The 19685-nt window shown below is 43.3% G+C and overlaps 2 protein-coding genes across 5 annotated transcripts; one reads left to right on the top strand and one right to left on the bottom strand.

Moving 5' to 3' along the window:
* Positions 1 to 591: 591 nt before the first annotated feature.
* On the top strand, positions 592 to 17320 carry cmtr1 (cap methyltransferase 1). 4 transcript variants are annotated; one of them, XR_012983822.1, is made up of 25 exons: positions 592 to 1022; positions 1356 to 1469; positions 1653 to 1795; positions 2040 to 2198; positions 2826 to 2918; positions 3386 to 3457; positions 3666 to 3760; positions 4102 to 4174; positions 4536 to 4734; positions 5477 to 5595; positions 5759 to 5855; positions 7410 to 7542; positions 7823 to 8002; positions 8570 to 8626; positions 8935 to 8992; positions 9143 to 9211; positions 9401 to 9532; positions 10385 to 10513; positions 12585 to 12676; positions 12989 to 13057; positions 13333 to 13380; positions 14474 to 14586; positions 15090 to 15198; positions 15527 to 16534; positions 16572 to 17320. XR_012983822.1 is itself a non-coding variant. In XM_076271731.1 (24 exons), the coding sequence occupies exons 2-24, from the start codon at positions 1358 to 1360 to the stop codon at positions 15660 to 15662; spliced, it is 2487 nt and encodes an 828-aa protein (XP_076127846.1). In that variant the 5' UTR covers positions 592 to 1022; positions 1356 to 1357; the 3' UTR covers positions 15663 to 17320. The 4 variants fall into 4 exon arrangements, 2 of the variants coding, with proteins under 2 accessions (XP_076127846.1, XP_076127847.1); XR_012983823.1 differs by having other exon boundaries at positions 15527 to 16672; positions 16712 to 17320; XM_076271731.1 differs by having other exon boundaries at positions 15527 to 17320.
* A 122-nt stretch (positions 17321 to 17442) lies between these two features.
* ccdc167 (coiled-coil domain containing 167) lies at positions 17443 to 19088 on the bottom strand. The gene is made up of 4 exons (XM_076271733.1): positions 18926 to 19088; positions 18569 to 18663; positions 18424 to 18476; positions 17443 to 18288 (listed from the first exon to the last, which is right to left on the bottom strand). Exons 1-4 carry the CDS (start codon positions 18974 to 18976, stop codon positions 18185 to 18187), a joined length of 303 nt encoding a protein of 100 aa, XP_076127848.1. The 5' UTR covers positions 18977 to 19088; the 3' UTR covers positions 17443 to 18184.
* Positions 19089 to 19685: the final 597 nt, after the last annotated feature.

The following is a 19685-nucleotide window of genomic DNA, read 5'->3' as shown; positions in this document are numbered from 1 at the left end:
GCACAAGTGGTTTTGTGCCAAGCTGTCAAACTGCCAAACCCCTGCATATAATCAGGGGCATCCCATTAAAAGCAAACGTCTTCATTAGTAGGGACAATATCAGCATGTCCAGTACACGGTCAGACAACATGTTTGTGTGCGTGGCCTTAAAACGCACACATGCACAAACATAAATGCCAGGCTAATATGCCTATGAAGCTTATACCAATTAAAAGAAAAGCTAAAGCACACACACTTTTGTTTTGCCATGGCCTATGTGTATGAAGTGTCCTAGTGTGTGTAAAATATTTTGGACTAACTATTTAGGTAAGATGTGGCCTTACAAACTGGGAAAATTACAATAAGATATCCTCCTGATGAAGATGATGATGATGATGCTGATGATGGTGACATTATTATTATTATTATTATTATTATTATTATTATTATTATTATTATTATTATGTCTTTACAAGGTACTTTCAACTTACATGTTAACATGTTTACACATGGGTAAATGTACCAGTGCCACAATATTTTAGACAGGCAATATAAGGTCTTACTATATATTACGTCACATCGAGTCGCCAAAAACGTAAGGACCCTAACTGCGACAGTTCTGAAATTCAACGCGGGTCAACACTGGTCAGCATCCCATATTCAAAACAGTAGGGGCAAAATGGTTTTATGCGAATAGTTTTCATTGAAAGCAAAATTGCATTGAAGCATTTTCACCCTCCTACATCCCTGAGGACCAGAGACTTTCGTCAGTGAGCTTTTCTGTGACGAGAACGATTGCATGTTACAAGTAAACAAGTCGAGTTAGCAAGCAAGCTAGCTAGCTGTGGCCAGTTGTGCTGGGTTTGAAATCGAAACCTAACAGCGTTGCTTATTAGGTTTTGTTTCGTATTCATATCTCTTGTTGTAAACTCGTCATTGACATCGATCTTTGGCAAACTGTTCTTTGGCGCATTTCTTTCGGATAGGAGGTTGAAGAGGACAGGAATGTACTACAATTATCTGACACTATAAACTTCAGCCAAGTATGTTCATGTCCCTGTATTGTTCTTGAAACCTCCATTTGCAATATTGCAAACTCTAAAGCTGTACTATAAATGTTATGTTGCTCACTTGATTGATTGGAGTCTGTAAATCATGCAAAGTGTAACGTTAGACCTCAAAGTTCCCCATCATTTTACCTGTTTAAAGATTATGTTCTTAAGCACGGGAGGGGTGTCCTAAAATGTTTATCATGAATCATAAGTCTGGTTATGTGAGTTCTGCCAGTCAAACAAACTCTGAACTGATTATTATATTGATGTATTATGTTGGGTCTATCTGAATAGTATGTTGATTGAAATAATCTGGCCTTTTAGCCATGATAAAAAGAAAATTCGTGGCGGCTGAGGAGCCGTCTAAGAAAAAGAAGCAGCCAAGGCGGGATGAGGCTAGCTCTGATGAAGAGTCGGCTCAACACACCACTAGCCAAGGTAGGATGGTGGGACAGACCATGAATTAGACTTAATCAGCACAACATTTACCTGGGAAGACTCTTATTGTCTTCCACATGAGCATGTGTTCCTGTGGGCTTTGGGGTTTGATGTGTAATAATGGCATGTGAGGCTGCATCAACAGCTAAATGTGTGTCCACTGTTGTGTGAATCTGTGCATAGACTCCAGTCAGAGTGACTCTATGAGCGATGCTGAGGAGGCCAGGCCTAGTTTCTCCAGGCCCTCCCAGAGCCAGCAGGCAGACAGTCAGGAATCGTCCGCTGGCAAGTTCGCCATGTACAACAGCGTCTCACAGAAGCTCATGGTAAATCATTCTTCATACATATCATATATGCTTGTACAGACCAAGTGTGATGACAAGCAATGCAGTGCATAACTGCATACTGTAGATCAATGTAATTGGTTCCCTTTTTGGTGCTATTAAACTGATTCAGAGCATCTGCATTCAAGACAGGTATAAATGTGCTTGGTACAGAACTAGTGGAGTGGACCAGTAGAAAATGTATTTACAGTGACACTGACACTATAACCTCTGTTTCAATCCCTAGGCTAAAATGGGCTTTCGTGTGGGCGAAGGTCTGGGTAAGTTCGGCCAGGGTCGGAAGGACATTGTGGAGGCGTCTACCCAGCGGGGCAGGAGGGGTCTGGGCCTGATGCTGAAGGGCTTCCAGGGGGAGCTCAACGTGGACTGGAGGGACGAACCAGCGGTACAGGACGCTCTTCCATTCCATTGTCCCTTTCAATCACTTTCAGTCTTTTTCTCTCTTACAAAGTAATAATACACACCACAGTTTTACCTCCCGTTAAGTGTTAAATGTATTTCATTGTATTTGTACACTGCACAATGACAAAGATGGATGTAATCATCACTTCTTATGCACACACACACACACACACACACACACACACACACACACACACACACACACACACCACACAGGCGATCATGAACCCTCTTTCTCTACACTTTAGCACACACAACAGTCAGTCTCTCTCTCTGTTCACACACAGTAGTCTCTCTCTCTTGCTCTTTTTTCACACACATCAGTCTCTCTCGCTCTCTCTGTTTCCTTCTTCTTTCCCACTGTTTACAGTTTGGGGATGTACTTTTACAAACGTGTCCTGCTAATGCAATGTTATTGAGAGCATTTTGCTATTTTGTCTTACACACTTTTTCTATTGTCCTAATTGACTCTCTAATCTTTTTGCATCTATCTATCTATCTATCTATCTATCTATCTATCTATCTATCTATCTGTTTTTCATTGCTGCATTGGTCTTCTTTCTCTCTGTGTCTTGTTCTCATATACTGCATTCGTGTGCCACTCTTTCAGCCCAGCGCAACAGAGTCGGTGGAATGGTTTCCAGAATGTTCCACAGAGATTCCAGACTCGGATGAGCTGAAGGATTGGATGCATATCGGGGAGGTAAACTGACACCAAACCGCCACGCTCACATACATTATGAGTCAGTGCCACATACAGTACATACAAACAAGCATTCAGATACAGCTGGAGGAACCAGCTTATCCACCTGTAAAAAAACAATGATGTATAGAATTGAAGATGAAGTGCAACACGTAAATGTAAATCAGTTTTCTAGGCCAAGTATACTGGCGTATACAAGGAATTTGGTCTCTGCATTTATCCCATCCGTGAATTAGTGAAGTGAGGTGAAGCACACACTAACCCAGAGCAGTGAGCTGCCTTGCTACAGCGGCGCTCGGGGAGCAGTGAGGGGTTAGGTGCCTTGCTTAAGGGCAATTTTAGCTGTGCCTACTGGTCGGGGATCCGGCAACCCTTCGGTTACAAGCCCGAAGCCCTAACCAGTAGGCCACAACTGCCCCTACACTACTTATAATTGACAGATCACATGTGTTTGTGTGATTTCTCAGAGGAAGTTGAAGATTGAGGATGAGACCGAGTTCTGCTCTGAAAATCTTTTGCATCTTCTTCTCCGCTGTAAGGTGTGTACTGTGTGTATTATGTAATCCACGTGTGTGTGTGTTTGTAAATGTCCATGAGAAATGCTGTAGTTGTTTTTGTATGATAAGTAGTGGTTTTGATTGGTATGCTTCTGTTGGCAAGTATTGTGTGTGTGTTTATAAATGATTGCGTGCCTATACCGTGATGTTAATGGAAGTGGATAATGTCCTTGTATGTGTGTGTTTGTAGAATGTTTTTGACGATTTAGAGGGTGAAGAGATGAGGAGGGCACGAACCCGCTCCAATCCGTATGAAACTATACGAGGGGCTTTCTTCCTTAACAGGTAATACAGTACACGACACACACACACACACACACACACACACACACACACACACACACACACCTTCTCCGCTATACTGTGGTGTTCACGACTGTTGATGTAGGACTATTCAAATATGTGTGACCAGGCTTGTGGTCTGCATATGTTAGTGAACACACACACACACACACACACATACACATACACTCCCCTCTCTCACTCTATACACAGTAGCATGTATGACCGTGAGCTTAGTTATTGTTTCATTCAAAGTTTGTGATGACAAACCTTAACAATGAAGATTTCTTTTCAGCTAACATCTGAGTTGTTTGCCAATTGTTCTTCTGCTCGTGCTCTTTCAGAGCTGCAATGAAGATGGCAAACATGGACCATGTCTTTGATTACATGTTCACCAACCCAAAAGACTCACAAGGGGTAGGACAAGGCCTTCACGCTTCTATTCTTTGAACTTTTAGTGTGCTTGTGTGTGTGTGTGTGTGTGTGTGTGTGTGTGTGTGTGTGTGTCTGTGTCTCTGTGTCTGTGTCTGTGTCTGTGTCTGTGTGTGTGTGTGTGTGTGTGTGTGTGTGTCTGTGAGTGTGAGTGTGAGTGTGAGTGTGAGTGTGAGTGTGAGTGTGAGTGAGAGTGAGAGTGAGAGTGAGAGTGAGAGTGAGAGTGAGAGTGAGAGTGAGAGTGAGAGTGAGAGTGAGAGTGAGTGTGAGAGTGAGTGTGAGTGTGTGATGAGAAGACACATCTTCATAAACCCCTAACCGGTCATGTGTTTGGGCTCTCTCACAGAAACCCCTGACGCGGGATAAGGAGGGCGAGCTGCTGTATTTCGGCGACGTGTGTGCGGGCCCTGGCGGCTTCTCGGAGTACGTCCTCTGGAGGAGGAAGTGGCACGCCAAAGGCTTCGGCATGACCATCAAAGGACCCAACGACTTCAAGCTGGAGGACTTCTACGCCGCACCCAGCGAGCTCTTCGAGCCCTACTACGGTAAGGCCTGGAGCAGAGGCCAGTGAGTGAGACTGGGGTGGACATGACCTGGTGTTGATGGCTAATAGTGACTTAATGCAGAGATATTTGTCAGACAGAGATAAAGGTGTCAGATGATAGAATTACCATCTGCAGTCAAAAGCAGTGGATGCTCATGTCAGTGGTGGTCTTGGGAAAACTGTCATTAGTAGTATTTTAAATACAGTCAATAAATTCTCAGTTTGACAGTTTGCCAGTTTCTTCAAAATTGATGTTTACCTTTGTGGCACTATACAGTGTTTCCCACAGATTTTAATTCTATTTGTGGTGGTAGTTTTGCAGAATTAACTTAAATGCAAAAGTTTTTAACAAATTAGCGCAGCGGGGTTATGATGCTAACCAGATTTAAGCACAATTTAGCCTTCTAGTCGTCTTCTATGCCTGTTAATGTTGTCTTTAAACATGCATGTAGGTTCGTTGAGAGACAGAGAAACAAGGAGAGGCTTTACAAAGGTGCACATAGCTCTACAATGAAAGAATTCCATCCAATTGAAATAGTACAACATGGAAAATCATTGTGTGGTGGTCAATGTTATTGTGGTGGGCTGCCACAAATAAGTCAATGTATGGGATACACTGCTATACCATTTTCTCATTGGTGATGTTATTTCTGTTTCTCAGCTAATCCATTTCATTGTGTTTTTTTACATTCTATATATCTCTTCATCACTTGGCTGCACTCACCAGTCGCTTTCTCTTTCAGGTGAGGGAGGCGTGGATGGTGATGGTGACATCACGCGGCCAGAGAACATCACAGCGTTCCGGAACTTTGTCCTGGAGAACACAGAACGCCGCGGCATGCACTTCCTCATGGCAGATGGAGTAAGATCCTCAGTCATTCTTCTGTCCTTCTCTTTTGAGAGTAACGCGGGGAGTGATGCAAGGCCAGCTGCTTGTGCTTGAGAGGTGCCCGTACCAGCGGCCGAGGCTGGGGCTGTGGAGGGGCTGTCTGATGTGTGTGGTGTGTGTTGCCCCCCCATCACAGGGCTTCTCTGTGGAGGGCCAGGAGAACATCCAGGAGATACTCAGCAAGCAGCTCCTGCTCTGTCAGTTCCTCACGGCACTGTCCGTGGTCAGGACAGGTGAGTGGGTGTGTGGGTCTCTGTGTGCACGCTTGAGTTCTTGGGATTCAGTGCGTGTTGTGTGTGTGTGCGTGTGTGCGTGTGCATGTGTGTGTGTGTGTGTGTGTGTGTTCAGTGTTTCCACTCGATTTTTTTTTTTAACAGTGGCGGCAGCGTCACGTTAACAATGCATTAAACCACATGTCACTTGACTTGAACGCTTGAACATGGGCTACCGGTAGTTCACGTTGACAATGGAGAAACGCTTAGCTTACTTCGTTTATGACAGAAATTAAGTTTTGAGCCAATGTTGTAGAAACACAACCCACAACACTGCCTTTATTTGGTGCAAATCTCATTAACTTTATAGTCCGCGATTCACATTAGGCCTACTGGGCCATCACCACGAGTGCATACAAAATGTTTTTGGCTAAGTTTTGCCATTTAAATTCGTTACTACCAGTCGTTGCTTTTTTACTGCGTCGATTCGCGTTTGAGTGCGCATCTAATGTAACAGCGATGTCTTCGCGGAGACATCCACTCTCCAGTTTCATTTTTGCTGTTGTTACGAGCGAGCTATATGGGAAATACATGTACTTTCAATACGATCAGCTTCAGAAATGAATGGGTTTACCTTAGCGTGTGCTACACCTTTCCACCAAGTTGTGCGAAAATTGTAGTTTTTGCGATGTTGACAAACATGCGTAGCACATGGAAGCTCTTGATTGCGCATGCCACTAAAGTCTATAAAAACAATATATTTATGGAATAAATCTAGACAGGTACCTCGGATTAGCATTGCTGTTTTTTGTTAGACTGCAATTTTCAGCAGCCAGCGGAGGGCATTTAGCCTACTATGCTTCCAGACAATATTTTGCGTCTCCCCTAATTCTGTAGCTGTGGCACCACTAAATGAAGAGGAAACACTGAGAAGAAAGTTAATGTTTTAAATAGGCTACATCAATACAATATATAATATGTGAAGTGAAACTGGACGGGCCATAATAACCTCTGACTAGTTTTAGGCTTCTTATAGTTAAATTGCAATGTGAGCGGCAGCCAGCAGGGGAGGATACTGTACGTCTGCAGGATTATTTAAAAAGCAACTGCAACTACATTGTGCGTCTGCCCTGATTCTGATACCGTGGGAGTATTAATTAAACCGTGGCGGGCCGCCATGCTGAAATAAACGTGGAGGAAACACTGGTGTTTGTTGTGTGTATGCGTGTGTGTGTGTGTTGTGTGCATGCATGTGTGTGTGCATGTGTGTGTGTTTGTGTGCAGCATGTGATAGCGTGATGTGCTTAATTTTAGAAAGCCATTGGCTGGTGATGTTCCCTGCCGCCATTTCTTTGAAGTGCACCTCAGGGTGATTTTATGGCTAATTGCTCAGTTGGTGTCGCCTGTTTAACAGCCCTCCCTGTAAGAAGGAAAGCAGATGGGTTCCTGTGTAACGCGCTTGGATATTATCTGTGTGTGTGTGTGTTTGTGATTCTTTGTGTCCATATCGTACAGAATGGAATCATTTTAATCAAGTTCTTTAATATATGACGGTCCTTCCCTGTCCCCCTCCAGGTGGCCATTTTGTGTGTAAGACCTTCGACCTGTTCACGCCCTTCAGCGTGGGGCTGATCTACCTGCTGTACCTCTGCTTCGACAGGGTCTCCCTCTTCAAGCCCGTCACCAGCCGTCCTGCCAACTCCGAGAGGTGAGAGCCATGAGATGACCTCTACCTTCAGTGTCCCCTGCATGGATTAAGCCTAGTCTTAGACTAAAAGAAAAGCTCTAGGAGAGTTTCCATGGACACAGATTTTAGTCGAGGACGAGGCTTGAGGAATGTTTGGGAATGTTTGGAGAACTAGTTGCTAGAGTTCAAGATCAGTAGGGAAATAAAGGAATAATCCTGCCACAACTATAAGCAGTAACTTGGTAAAGATATTTTACCCATAGATAATTGTGTGTGTGTGTGTGTTTGTGTTGTACTGCAGGTATATTGTATGTCAAGGCCTGAAGCCGGGTTCGGACGCGGTGCGGGAATACCTGTTCACCGTAAACATCAAGCTGAACCAGCTGCGACACAAAGACTTGGACGTCAACGAGGTCGTTCCGCTGGACATCATCAGATCGGACACAGACTTCCTCCACCACATGATCCACTCCAACGAGAAGTGAGATACACACAGACATACCTACAAACACAACACACACCTGAGAAGTGAAATACACACAGACATACATACCGGCACAACAACCGGTAACGGGCAGCCGTGGCCTACTAGTTAGCACTTCGGACTTGGAACCAGAGGGTTGCCGGTTCGAACCCCGACCAGTAGGAAGCGGCTGAAGTGCCCTTGAGCAAGGCACCTAACCCCTCACTGCTCCCCGAGCGCCGCTGTTGTTGCAGGCAGCTCACTGCGCCGGGATTAGTGTGTGCTTCACCTCACTGTGTGTTCACTGTGTGCTGGGTGTGTTTCACTAATTCACGGATTGGGATAAATGCAGAGACCAAATTTCCCTCATGGGATCAAAACATTATATATACTTATACCTAACAGTAAACACACCTATGCACATGCATTCAGTCAAGCAGTGTTTTTCCCATACATACTTAAGTAAAAAAAAAAAAGTCTAAATGCAAAAATATTTCGCTCGGGATAAATAATCTATCTATCTAGCTGTCTATTTATCTGTCTATCGTTCTAAATAATGTAACTTATATTTTTATGCTCTTCCAGCCATTGTGCAGTGCAGGTCAAAGCCCTGGCTAAAATCCACGCCTTCGTATTGGACAAGTGAGTTGCTTTGTTACACAAAGGTTCTTTCTGGGTTCTCTCTGTGTGTCTTTTGTATCATACAGTACGTATTTTTGGTCACTTGGAGTTTGATTGTTTGTGGGTACTTATTCATGCACCTTAAGAGGTGTGTGTGTGTGTTTGTGGGTACTTATTCATGCACCTTAAGAGGTGTGTGTGTGTGTGTGTGTGTGTGTGTGTGTGTGTGTGTTTCTGTTAAAGATTTCCTGTTTAATATCAGTGTAAACATGTTGAACTATGTTCCTGATGGATTGCTCTCTCTCTCTCTCGCTCTCTCTCTCTCTCAGTACTCTGTCAGAGCCTCGCCAGGCTGACATCCGTAAAGAGTGCTTCAAAGCATGGGGGGTTAGTAACACCATCGTACATTTCTTCCTGTAATCACCCACAGAGGTCTGTAGCTGCATTTATTAGTGTATAACTGTCTACCAATGTGTGTTGTCTGTAATGACTGCTAGTGTAGTTTAGTAAAATAAGTGATTCTTGTTTTGATTCCAGATCCCTGATAAAGCCAGGGTGGCTCCTGGACCATCAGATGCTAAAAGCAAATTCTATGAACTTATGAAGGTACGGAATCCGGCTAGATGTGGGGGTGTAACATTTTGTACAAACAATATGGTTGAATAGATCTGCTTGTACTATGTCAATGTTAGGCAGAGGGGGCTGAGAATACACAGTATGTGCTGTATTTTAGAATGTGTTAAAATTGCCTTGAGTGTGGAACTGTTGTGAAATGTGAGTTTGCCATTGGTGTAGGGTTTAGACATAGACTGGCTGAGCCTGAAGCCAACGCCCCTGACCGCCACCACACTGGATAAGGTGCAGCACGTGCTCGACCACAGGTGCATCGTGGGGGGAGGAGAGCAGTTGTTTCTGCTATCGCTTGGGGTAAGAGCAACAGCTGTTTTCATTTTATTTATTTATTTATTTTTAAATGTGGCAGAATTGACCATGGCTGTCCAGAGCCCTCTAGTGTCAAGAGTCGAGCCTACTGGTCATGATTCCGGAGACGAGGCATGCACTGTACGTATTATCAATTCAGGCAAGCCAAGTCTGAAGCACGCCCATCTTAAAGGGAATCAACTATCTGGTATTGCCTCAAATTGTGCAGCTGGGGAGGTAATAGATAGTTTGGGTACACAGAGAACAGTAGATTGTCTTTTGCTTTGTTTGGGAACACCAAGCCCCCATACTAGTTGTTCATTACACAGACATTACACAGACATTGTTTATGATCCTCACGGTGTCGCCCAGTGATATCGCACATCTACCTCACAGCTCATTACACAAAACATAATGTTTTGGAGTTTTGATCGCTATGAGGTCATTAAACAAAACTCCAGAGAATAATGTAAGATAGCCCTTTATGTCTTTAGTCTTATATTATACATCATGTCTCCTTTCCCCTCTTCTCTCTCTCCACCTCTCTTTTCTACTCTCCTTTTCTCTTTCTTCTCTCTCTCCATCTCTTTTTTCTTCTCCCTCTCTTCACTCTCTCCACCTCTCTTTTATACTCTCCTTTTTCCTCTTCTCTCTCTCCATCTCTCTTCTCTACTCTCCCTTTCTCTCTCCTCTCTCTCCATCTCTCTTCTTTACTCTTCCTTTCTTCTCCTCCCTCCACCCGTCCCTCCTGTCGTCTCTCTCTTTTCTCGTCTTCCTCTCTTCTCTCTCTCTCCATCTCTCTTCTCTGCTCCACCTTTCCTCTCCCTCTCCTCTCTCCACCCACTCCACACTGTGCAGAGGTCCCAGATCTACACCTGTGACGGGCGGATGCCCCTGCGCTGGAAGAAGCTGGAGACGGTCAACAAGCTGGAGCTGCCCAGGGACACGCTGCTGAGCGTGGAGATCGTCCAGGAGCTCAAGGGGGAGGTGAGACCCAGAGGAGAGAGGTAGAGAGGGTCAGGTCAATCGAGAAGGAGGAGGAAGGCTGCTTGATCAAGGCAAAAATCAGTATCACAATTATTTTGGTCAATATAAAACTTTCAAAAAAGTTCAAGACAAAAACGATAACATAGATGTAGTTGCAAAACAGAATATGGCAAAATAATTGTATCTCAATTATATTTTCATAATCATTGGAAGTCATTGAAATTTGATTTCAATTAATTGCATAGCCCTAGTCAGGAGAAAGATTAACCCTTTGATGAGTGAAGTGTTTTATATGTATTTTTATGTACTTATTTATCAAATAATTCCAGAATACCCTATAGATCTAGAGTGTACATAACTTCCATTCAAAAGTCGCCCGAGTTCATTATTGCATATTGAAACGGAACCTAAACATTCTGATCACATTATTGCTCGTCAAAGGGTTGGTGATGAGACGAGAGGACAGAGATGGCTGTATGAAGCCCTGTGCATGCACACATTAGCAGTGATGCCAGTAACGCGTTACTTAGTAACGCGTTAGTCTATTTTTACCACTTTTTTCAGTAACAAGTAATCTAACGCGCTACTATTTACAAACCAGTAATCAGATTAAAGTTACTTATCTAAATTACTGTGCGTTACTATTTTTGTCATTTTCCTTAATAAAAAGATATATTCTTTGCTTTCTTCTTGTCTTGGGGATTAATGTCATGTAGGCTATGCTCACGTTTTCAGCATGAGGACAATTCACGTGCAGCGACACAAACGTAAACAACAATGGAGGGAGAGAGAGAGATGCACATTTCATCAGTCATTACTTTGAGTTTGTGTCAGCTAAACATGACAACATTAAGGTACATTGTACATTCTGTGCTGGCGACAAAGTGCTGTCTAGCTAGACATCCCAAGTCTCCAGAAGTTTTGGGAGTCTCCCACATATTGATAGCGGCTTCCTGACGCCCGCAAATTACATAAAATCTCCCGGAACCTAGAGCGAACAAGAGCACGCAAGCCAGACCGGACTTCAAATCAAAGATTCTAGAATCTTTGCTTCAAATCGCGTGTGCATAGCTTAATGCGCACACAACAAAGAGGGAGAGAGAGAGGAGTGGTGCGTTTGTGCCTGAAGCGCATCCAAGACAGAGAGCATCCTGGTCTGTTTTGCTAAATCAACCAATCCGTTTTCAGTGTAAGTGCTTTATATCTCTTTTCTCCCAAACATAATTAATCAGTTCAGTCAGTGTATCTAGGAACAGAAGCGTCATGGCAGCGTCAGTGCCCCTCAAAAAGTTAGATTTAAGACCCATTTCACATCAGACTACACAAAAGTGTACCCATTATCTCAAAAGATTAAAACATAATGATAATCTTGCACACTGCACTGTTTGTAACAGCAACTTTAGCATTGCTCACGGCGGGTTAAATGATTGCAAAAGACTTGTTGAGGTGAGTTTAACAAGTGTAATTTCATTTGCATATTACTCAGGCCTATAGGCTACAAGATGGCTAGTTGCCAAGGCTACATGAAAAAAAATCTACATATTTTACTATAACAATTTCTATCAATAGGCCTTCCTTATTTGGTGTACTTAGACATTATTGAACAAACATCTGAATTTCAGTATCTAAGTAGGTTAGGTTGGGATGTCTGCTATACATTGCTGTTAAAATGCACTTCCAGTATAGTGAGTATTGGCAAAACCAGTTATCATTTTTATGTTGAGGCGTTGGGGGTGTTGTCGGCAGCTGCTGAAAGTAACTAATAAAGTAACTTGTAATCTAACTTAGTTACTTTTAAAATCAAGTAATCAGTAAAGTAACTAAGTTACTTTTTAAAGGAGTAATCAGTAATCAGTAATCAGATTACTTTTTCAAGGTAACTGTGGCAACACTGCACATTAGTGATGGACAGATAGACAGGCATTCTGGGAAATTGACAGCAGGGGGATCAGAAGAAAGCGAGGTAGGAGAACTGCAATAAAGCTGCAGTCATGGTTAAAACCTAGTGTGTGTGTGTGTGTGTGTCTGTGTGTCTGTATGTCTGTCTCTGTCTGTGTGTGCGTGCTCGCAGGGAAAGGCCCAACGGAGAATAAATGCGGTCCATGTTCTGGACGCGTTGGTGTTAAACGGGACGGACGTGAGAGTGCAACACTTCAACCAGCGGTGAATATGACCTCTGCACCCTCACCACATCTCACATGTGGCTGCCATCTCTTGTGAGATGATAACACCACTGCTGTCATTAGATTTGAAGTGATCAGCTGTTGTGGCTGTGTTGTATATTATCTGCTACATGATGATGTATAGCACATCTGAGATCTTCAGCACAGTATATTAGTACAGCATCTAAGTATTTGTCACTAACTATATTGTCTGTATTTTCAGGTGTTGTTAGTTATATTTGTACATACAGAAGGATAACTCTGTGTGTGTCTGTCTGTCTGTCTGTCTGGACCACTATGGGCTGTCTCTCAGGATCCAGATGGTTGAGAAGTTTGTGAAGGCGGTGTCTAAACCTAGCAGACCTGACATGAACCCAATCCGGTATGCCACTTCCACTCTTGGCTTGGCTTTCTTTCATTCATTTTTTCTTTCTTTTCTCTCTCTCTCTCTCTCTCTCTGTCTATCTCTCTAGCTCGCTCTCTCTCTCTGTCTCTGTCTCTAGCTCTCTCCCTGGGGATCAATAAAGTATCTATCTATCTATCTATCTCTCTCTCTCTCTCTCTCTAGCCTCTAGCTCTCTCTCTATCTCTCTCTCTGTCTCAGATCTGGGAATTTCTCACCATCTTTATTTTCTCACTCAATATCTCTCCTGTCAGGGTGAAGGAGGTGTACAGGCTGGAGGAGATGGACAAGATCTTTGTCAGGTAATTGCTTGATCTCTGATATTGAGTGGTGCACCAGCCGAACTTGCCCACGTCGGCACTCTCCGAGAATCAGAAAGGGCACCATTAGAGAGACTGAAAGTGTTGGTTGGAATGTAATTGATTTGCTGGAGGTGTGGCATCAGACACAACCAATCTGATGGCTCCACATTCCGTTAAAAGCCCTTGGATCAGAACCATATACCACCATATACATTACAAGCAGTTCTGCAATGTGTTTTCTCTGGAGTGATGTGATTGGATTGGAGTGAGGTCTGGTTAGAACCATAAACATATGTCAGGTGAAAAGATGTAGCAGATGAATGTTACAGAAGAGGTACTATGTAGAGTTGTGAATCTTCCCTGATCGATTCGATTCGATTACGATTATCATGTCTTCGATTCGATATCTCGATGCATCACGATGCATCAAATGCACTTTTCTATTAAAGCCATATAGGATATTTGACTTGACCGAATGCATTAAGATACTGTATATTTTAATATAATACATTTTTCAATATTACTTATTACAATATTACATCCAAAAATACAAGTAGTAAGGTATAAACAATTTTTTTTATTTAACAAAGTGTGAACACAGCAGACAATCTGACAGACAGATAATCGATTATGGTCGGCCACTGCATCGATACAGCATCGTCCATGTCCACATCCCGATGCATCGATTATTTGATTAATTTCAACACCTCTAGTACTGTGATTATACATTAAAGGAGCTTTGTGAAATCCTTTGGATTTCGAGTTGTCTTGAACGTAACCACACGGCACTCTTCCGTTGACCTACATTGTATTTAATACATCACCCACAGGTCGAACAACATGATATTACAAGACAGACACTAGCTGATTTGCCTGATAACTTCAGTGGATATGTGGATGACACAGTGCATAGGCTGGTTGCTTCTTCACATTCTGTTGCAATTCATTTTTGGATATATATATTTTTTATTTTTTTCAAAAAACTCCATTGCATCTTTAATGGACCAGCATTTTTGAGCCCAAGTATCTGAAACTCTCGGTGTGTATCTGTGTGTGAGTTTTAATCCTGCCTCCTCCTCCTCCTCCTCCTTAGGTTGGAGATGAAGATTACAAAAGGCTCGGGAGGGATGCCCCGTCTGTCCTACACGGGTCGAGACGACCGCCACTTTCTGCCCAGCGGCCTCCACATAATCAAGACTGTAAACGGTGTGTGTGTGTGTGTGTTGAACAAGGAGGTTAAAGATTGGCTAGTTCTGTCTGTGTATAAAGGAGGCATTAGATATACGCATGAAATAGAACTGCATGTGCAAGAATAATATTTAGAAACATTTCGTGTCAAATCAGACAGAATCCAGGAAACTAGCTGCACCATCTTAAATTGTCTGCAAAGTTTGTCTACATGTTTAGGCTGTCTACATGTTTAATAGTTTTACCTGTAAATATATTTTTTACAAGGTATTGGCAGCACAGTAACTTGATGAACAGAAAACAGCTATAAGAGCTAAAAATAATATCAGAAATATTTCTTTAAAATATTTTAGAAATATTTTACAGGCCTTGGTCTTGATACCCATTCATGACAAAGTATTTGAGTATTAACATGCATATGCATTGTGTGCATTTATAATATTGTATATACAATATAATATAATATATGTTTTGTAATATCTTCCTTGCCTCCCATTTCCCCCTGTTTCTTTCTACTGTAGACCCCTGGACAATGGCCTACAGTAAAAGCTCAAAGAGGAAGTACTTCTACAACAAAACGACCCACCACTCAACCTTTGACCTGCCAGGCGACTCAGTCGCCCCTTTCCAGTACGGCCTCACCTTTAATCACCTCTCACCTGTCCAAATAGCCCGGTCTTTACCCTGCATTCTACTGGAGTCAGACCTCATAAACATGAACAGACAGGAGGGAGTAGCCAGATGTGTCAGCTTACCAAGATAAACAAACCTGTTGTTACGGCAGCACACCGCATACAGAAATCTACCTCAGCTATAATTTGATCTGCAACTGAAACATTATTAGTTTCTCATCGGAACCTAAAACTGCCTTAGTTTACAGCATGTGCATAGAATGTCTTTTCACCACAAGGCTCTTTTGTTCTCCGTGTATAAGTGTTTGTCTCTGTGTCGCTTTCAGTGTCTGCCATAAGGAGAGAATCTTCTGGGCATGGGAGGAAGGGGTCAAAGTTCATGATTCCCAGACACGGGTCGACCCTGAGAAGCTCTCCAAAGAACATCTGCTGGAGTTCATCCATCAACATTACCAGCACTGAAAACACAGCAACAAAACACTTGTCTGATTTCCATCCAAACACACACACACACACACACACACACACACACCAGTAAACATATACATGCAGTGTGTAGAGTGCAGTGTGCAGAGATCTTTAAACATCATTTAAACTGAAAAAAGGAGTTACCCTTTTAGTGATGCATGCTGCCTTTGCTTGTAGCCCACCATGTTAGACAGAAACTTTGTATTCATTTGTATGTGTGTGTCTCTCTGTGTGACTGACTGTCTGTGTGTGTGTGTGTGTGTGTTTGTTTGTTTGTTTGTGTGCTTGTCAGTCCAGCTTTGTCAGATGTGTTACCCTGGCCCTGTAGCCTGGTGCTTTAGTGTCAGTCAGCAAACATCTGCCGTTCACGAAGCTCGACTTCATTTCTTTGTGTGTGCAAGGGAGCATGGAGAGACTGTTCTAGGAAGAGCTTACGAAGACATTTTATTGTTGTTGACTCTGTTTCGTGTTATAGAGCTAGTTTGGACATGTACATGTGCTTGTCTACCTACTTAACATGCACGAGTCTGTTCTGTTAATGACGCCCTCTTGGAATAGACAGTAGTCTGTCTGCGTGCAGTGAGGTGTCTGTCTTCATTATGTCTCTCTACGCTGTCTGTTTGCAGTGAGGTCTCTCTCTCTCCCCCCTGTCTGTGTGCAGTGAGGTATCTCTCTCTGCCTTGTCTGCGTGCAGTGAGGTGTGTCTCTCTCTCTCTCTACCCAGTATGTGTGCAGTGAGGTATCTCTATATGTGCAGTGAGGTGTCTCTCTCCCTCTCTGCCTTGTCTGCGTGCAGTGAGGTCTCTCCCTGTGCTGTCTGCGTACAGTGAGGTCTCTCTCTCTCTGTGCTGTCTGCGTACAGTGAGGTCTCTCTCTCTCTCTGTGCTGTCTGCGTACAGTGAGGTCTCTCTCTCTCTCTGTGCTGTCTGCATGAAGTGGTCTCTCTCTCTCTGCTGTCTGTGCAGTGAGGTCTCTCTCTCTCTCTGCTGTCTGTGCACAGTGAGGTCTCTCTCTCTCTCTCTCTCTGCTGTCTGTGAAGTGAGGTCTCTCTCTCTCTCTGTGCTGTCTGCATGAAGTGGTCTCTCTCTCTCTGCTGTCTGTGCACAGTGAGGTCTCTCTCTCTCTCTGCTGTCTGTGCACAGTGAGGTCTCTCTCTCTCTCTGCTGTCTGTGCAGTGAGGTCTCTCTCTCTCTCTCTGCTGTCTGTGCACAGTGAGGTCTCTCTCTCTCTCTGCTGTCTGTGCAGTGAGGTCTCTCTCTCTCTCTCTCTCTGCTGTCTGTGCAGTGAGGTGGTCTCTCTCTCTCTCTCTGCTGTCTGTGCAGTGAGGTGTGTCTGAGGTGTGTCTTCTCCCCTGTGCTCCTATGGCCTTTAATCTCATTTTCACACAAGTTCATCTGGTGTTACTCTCCTTCAGCTGCATCACACCGGCCATTTTGTTTTTAATCCGGTTAATGGGAATTATAAAGGTAATAATTATAATAGAGGTAATTATTGAGGATAAAAGAAAAGGAGATTGATTTTGTTAAACTTTTCCCTGTTTTTATTTCCCTCATGAGAGTCTGTTTATGCTGAGTGGAGCGATTCCATTCCAGAGCAGGATGTAGTTAAGGACTTGATGCCCAAGTCCACGGAAAATAAACATGCAAAAAGTCTCCTTTTGTTGTGGTATATGTCTCGTAAAACTTGACCTATCCCATTTATGTATGTACCCATAGGAAACATTTGGATATTTCAGTAAATTATACAACAAGACTCATAATACATTCAGTACAACACAGTCAGTACAAAAATGGACATGCTTACATATCTAATCCTCGTCTGATCAGAAATGAAATGAAAAGCTGCGGAGGCGATGAAGGCAGATGATGTCTGTAGTGGCTGCATGCTTTCAAAAAGTAAAATGTGCAAAATATTTATGTATTCTGGAGACCTGAATGTTATACAGTTCAGTCACTGTGTAAGCCCAAATTTCAGTATTAGAGGATTTTTGATATTTCTGGCAAACCATTTTCAGCCATATTTCTGGGAAAATAGAATCTATATTTTGGCACAAATGACTGGGTATGGGAATACCATACTATAGGCCACAAAAAGGTGTGTGCTACTGTCAAGTTCTCTTCTGGTCTTTGGCAGAGGAATCAGAACTCATTGTCTGTTCAGACTAGTCTGGTCAGTGGGAGTCAGAAATGTCAGAGGAAAAAGCTTCTGAGGAAAAAAACTAAAGAGAATGGAGTTTGTCCAAATGGATGGGAGGTCTTCTGAAGTCCTCCGAGTGGTCATATGAAATGGCATTCAGGAGATGGAGACAATTGCTCTGTAAGGCTGAGAGAAGTTGGCAATTATACAAGTAGTTGCAGTAGATAAAAGTGTAGTAGAATGGTTGGATGTTTTCCCTCAGTAGAAGAAGGTGCATAAAATGTTTGGATGTTTTCCCTCAGAAGATGGAAGTGTAGAGAGCATCGTGGTTGGATGTTTCCCTTAGTAGATGAAGGTGCAGTAGAATGTTTGGATGTTTCTCAGTAGATGAAGGTGTAGTAGAACAGTGCGCTGATGGCCAGCAGAGCGACAGAGAGCATCATGTTCCTCCTGTTCTCTCCCCTCAGGATCTCCAGTTCGCGATCTGAGACAGACATGGGTGAACGTGGGTTATGCGACTTGGGTGCAGTTTTGAACTATTAATGAGTTATGAGCTTTTTGTTTGCTATTTTATTTAATCTTGCAAACTTGATAAGTAGCCTACTGGAACGGCTCTCACCATATTTCTGTATTCTTTCTGTCATAAGTGTCATCTCATCCTCCAAAAGTTTACTGTCCGGGGCAGAAAGACAGTCAAGGCTTTAGAGTTGGCCCAAACGCATGGGACATTTCATTTTGACCGCTCAGAACACCATCACATTTACCTGTCCTCATCGGAGAGCTCCTCTTTTCTGCGTCTGAACTCGGCTCTCTCAAGGAGGCCGTTGCATCGCGACTTGCGCTCTTCTACTCGATCGATCTACGATGCACAAAAGCAGAAATGATGCAGTAGCCTACTTCATTTCAGTGTCTGGTTATTTATAGGATACGTCAGTACATGTTGACAGTGGAGATCAATAATTTACAACACTCTAATCAGATATTTACAATGAAAAGACTACGACTGACTGTCCGAGATCAGAACTAGGCTACCGTTCAGTCAAGTCAGAATTCAAAACACTGCAGCATGCTCACTCTGTTCATTCATCGGTCATGACCTGATAAAAACAAACGTTACTAACCTCACTGGCCACGCTTATTTTTTCTCGGCTTTTCTCCTTTGGCTTGGTCATCTTTCACTCTAACCTCCCTCACCCATTAACAGTAAAGTCGGAGGTAACGCGACTAAAAATATCACCTGAACAGATAAATACAACACAACGCACTACCAGGAACTGCAGTAAGCGAAGAGACTTCCTCAGTGAAGACGTGTCTTCCACCTGAGGGGTGTAAGAGAATTGAAGACAACAGCGCGTCCTGCTGGGAAGGAGTGGGGGTATATTCTTAATCTTGTTAGTCGCCCTCTGTTGGCCTAATTTAACTTGCTGCAGTCATTACACAGTGAGTCTACATAACGATATTTGTGTTGATCAGCTGCTGCCAGAACACTGTCTTGAGGCTAGCCTAGGGCAGGCTATACACGAGCTCCACTGCTGAATTTGTCAGCAAATACGCATGTTCGATGCAAGATTTTGGCGGCTGGCCAGGGTCCTGAAACGCTTTTACAGGGATCGTGTAGGGCAGGAGTCAATGCAGGAGCCATAAGAAATACCCATGCCTCCATGCCACGACAGGGGGTGTGGTGCAAATGCATCGTCAGTGGAAGATAAAATACACCTAATGAACAATGTGTTACAAAAAAATACAGAAAAAAATGGGTCTGTCCTCGTCACAAACGAGGCAGGGTAGGTTGACGGACTGTCACTTAATACCACGACCATGCCACACGCTCTGCCCCTGCAGTAGGCTAGTCCATATTACTGTAACACACAGTTGAGGGAA

The sequence above is a fragment of the Alosa pseudoharengus genome, unplaced genomic scaffold (genome assembly GCF_046254945.1).
Source record: "Alosa pseudoharengus isolate Yale_2024_CS ecotype anadromous, Long Island Sound unplaced genomic scaffold, YU_APseudo_1.1 YU_APseudo_1.1_scf_7, whole genome shotgun sequence".
Taxonomy (NCBI): domain Eukaryota; kingdom Metazoa; phylum Chordata; class Actinopteri; order Clupeiformes; family Clupeidae; genus Alosa; species Alosa pseudoharengus.
Note: the sequence above shows the minus strand (reverse complement) of the source record. Positions and strands in the feature narration are given on the sequence as shown.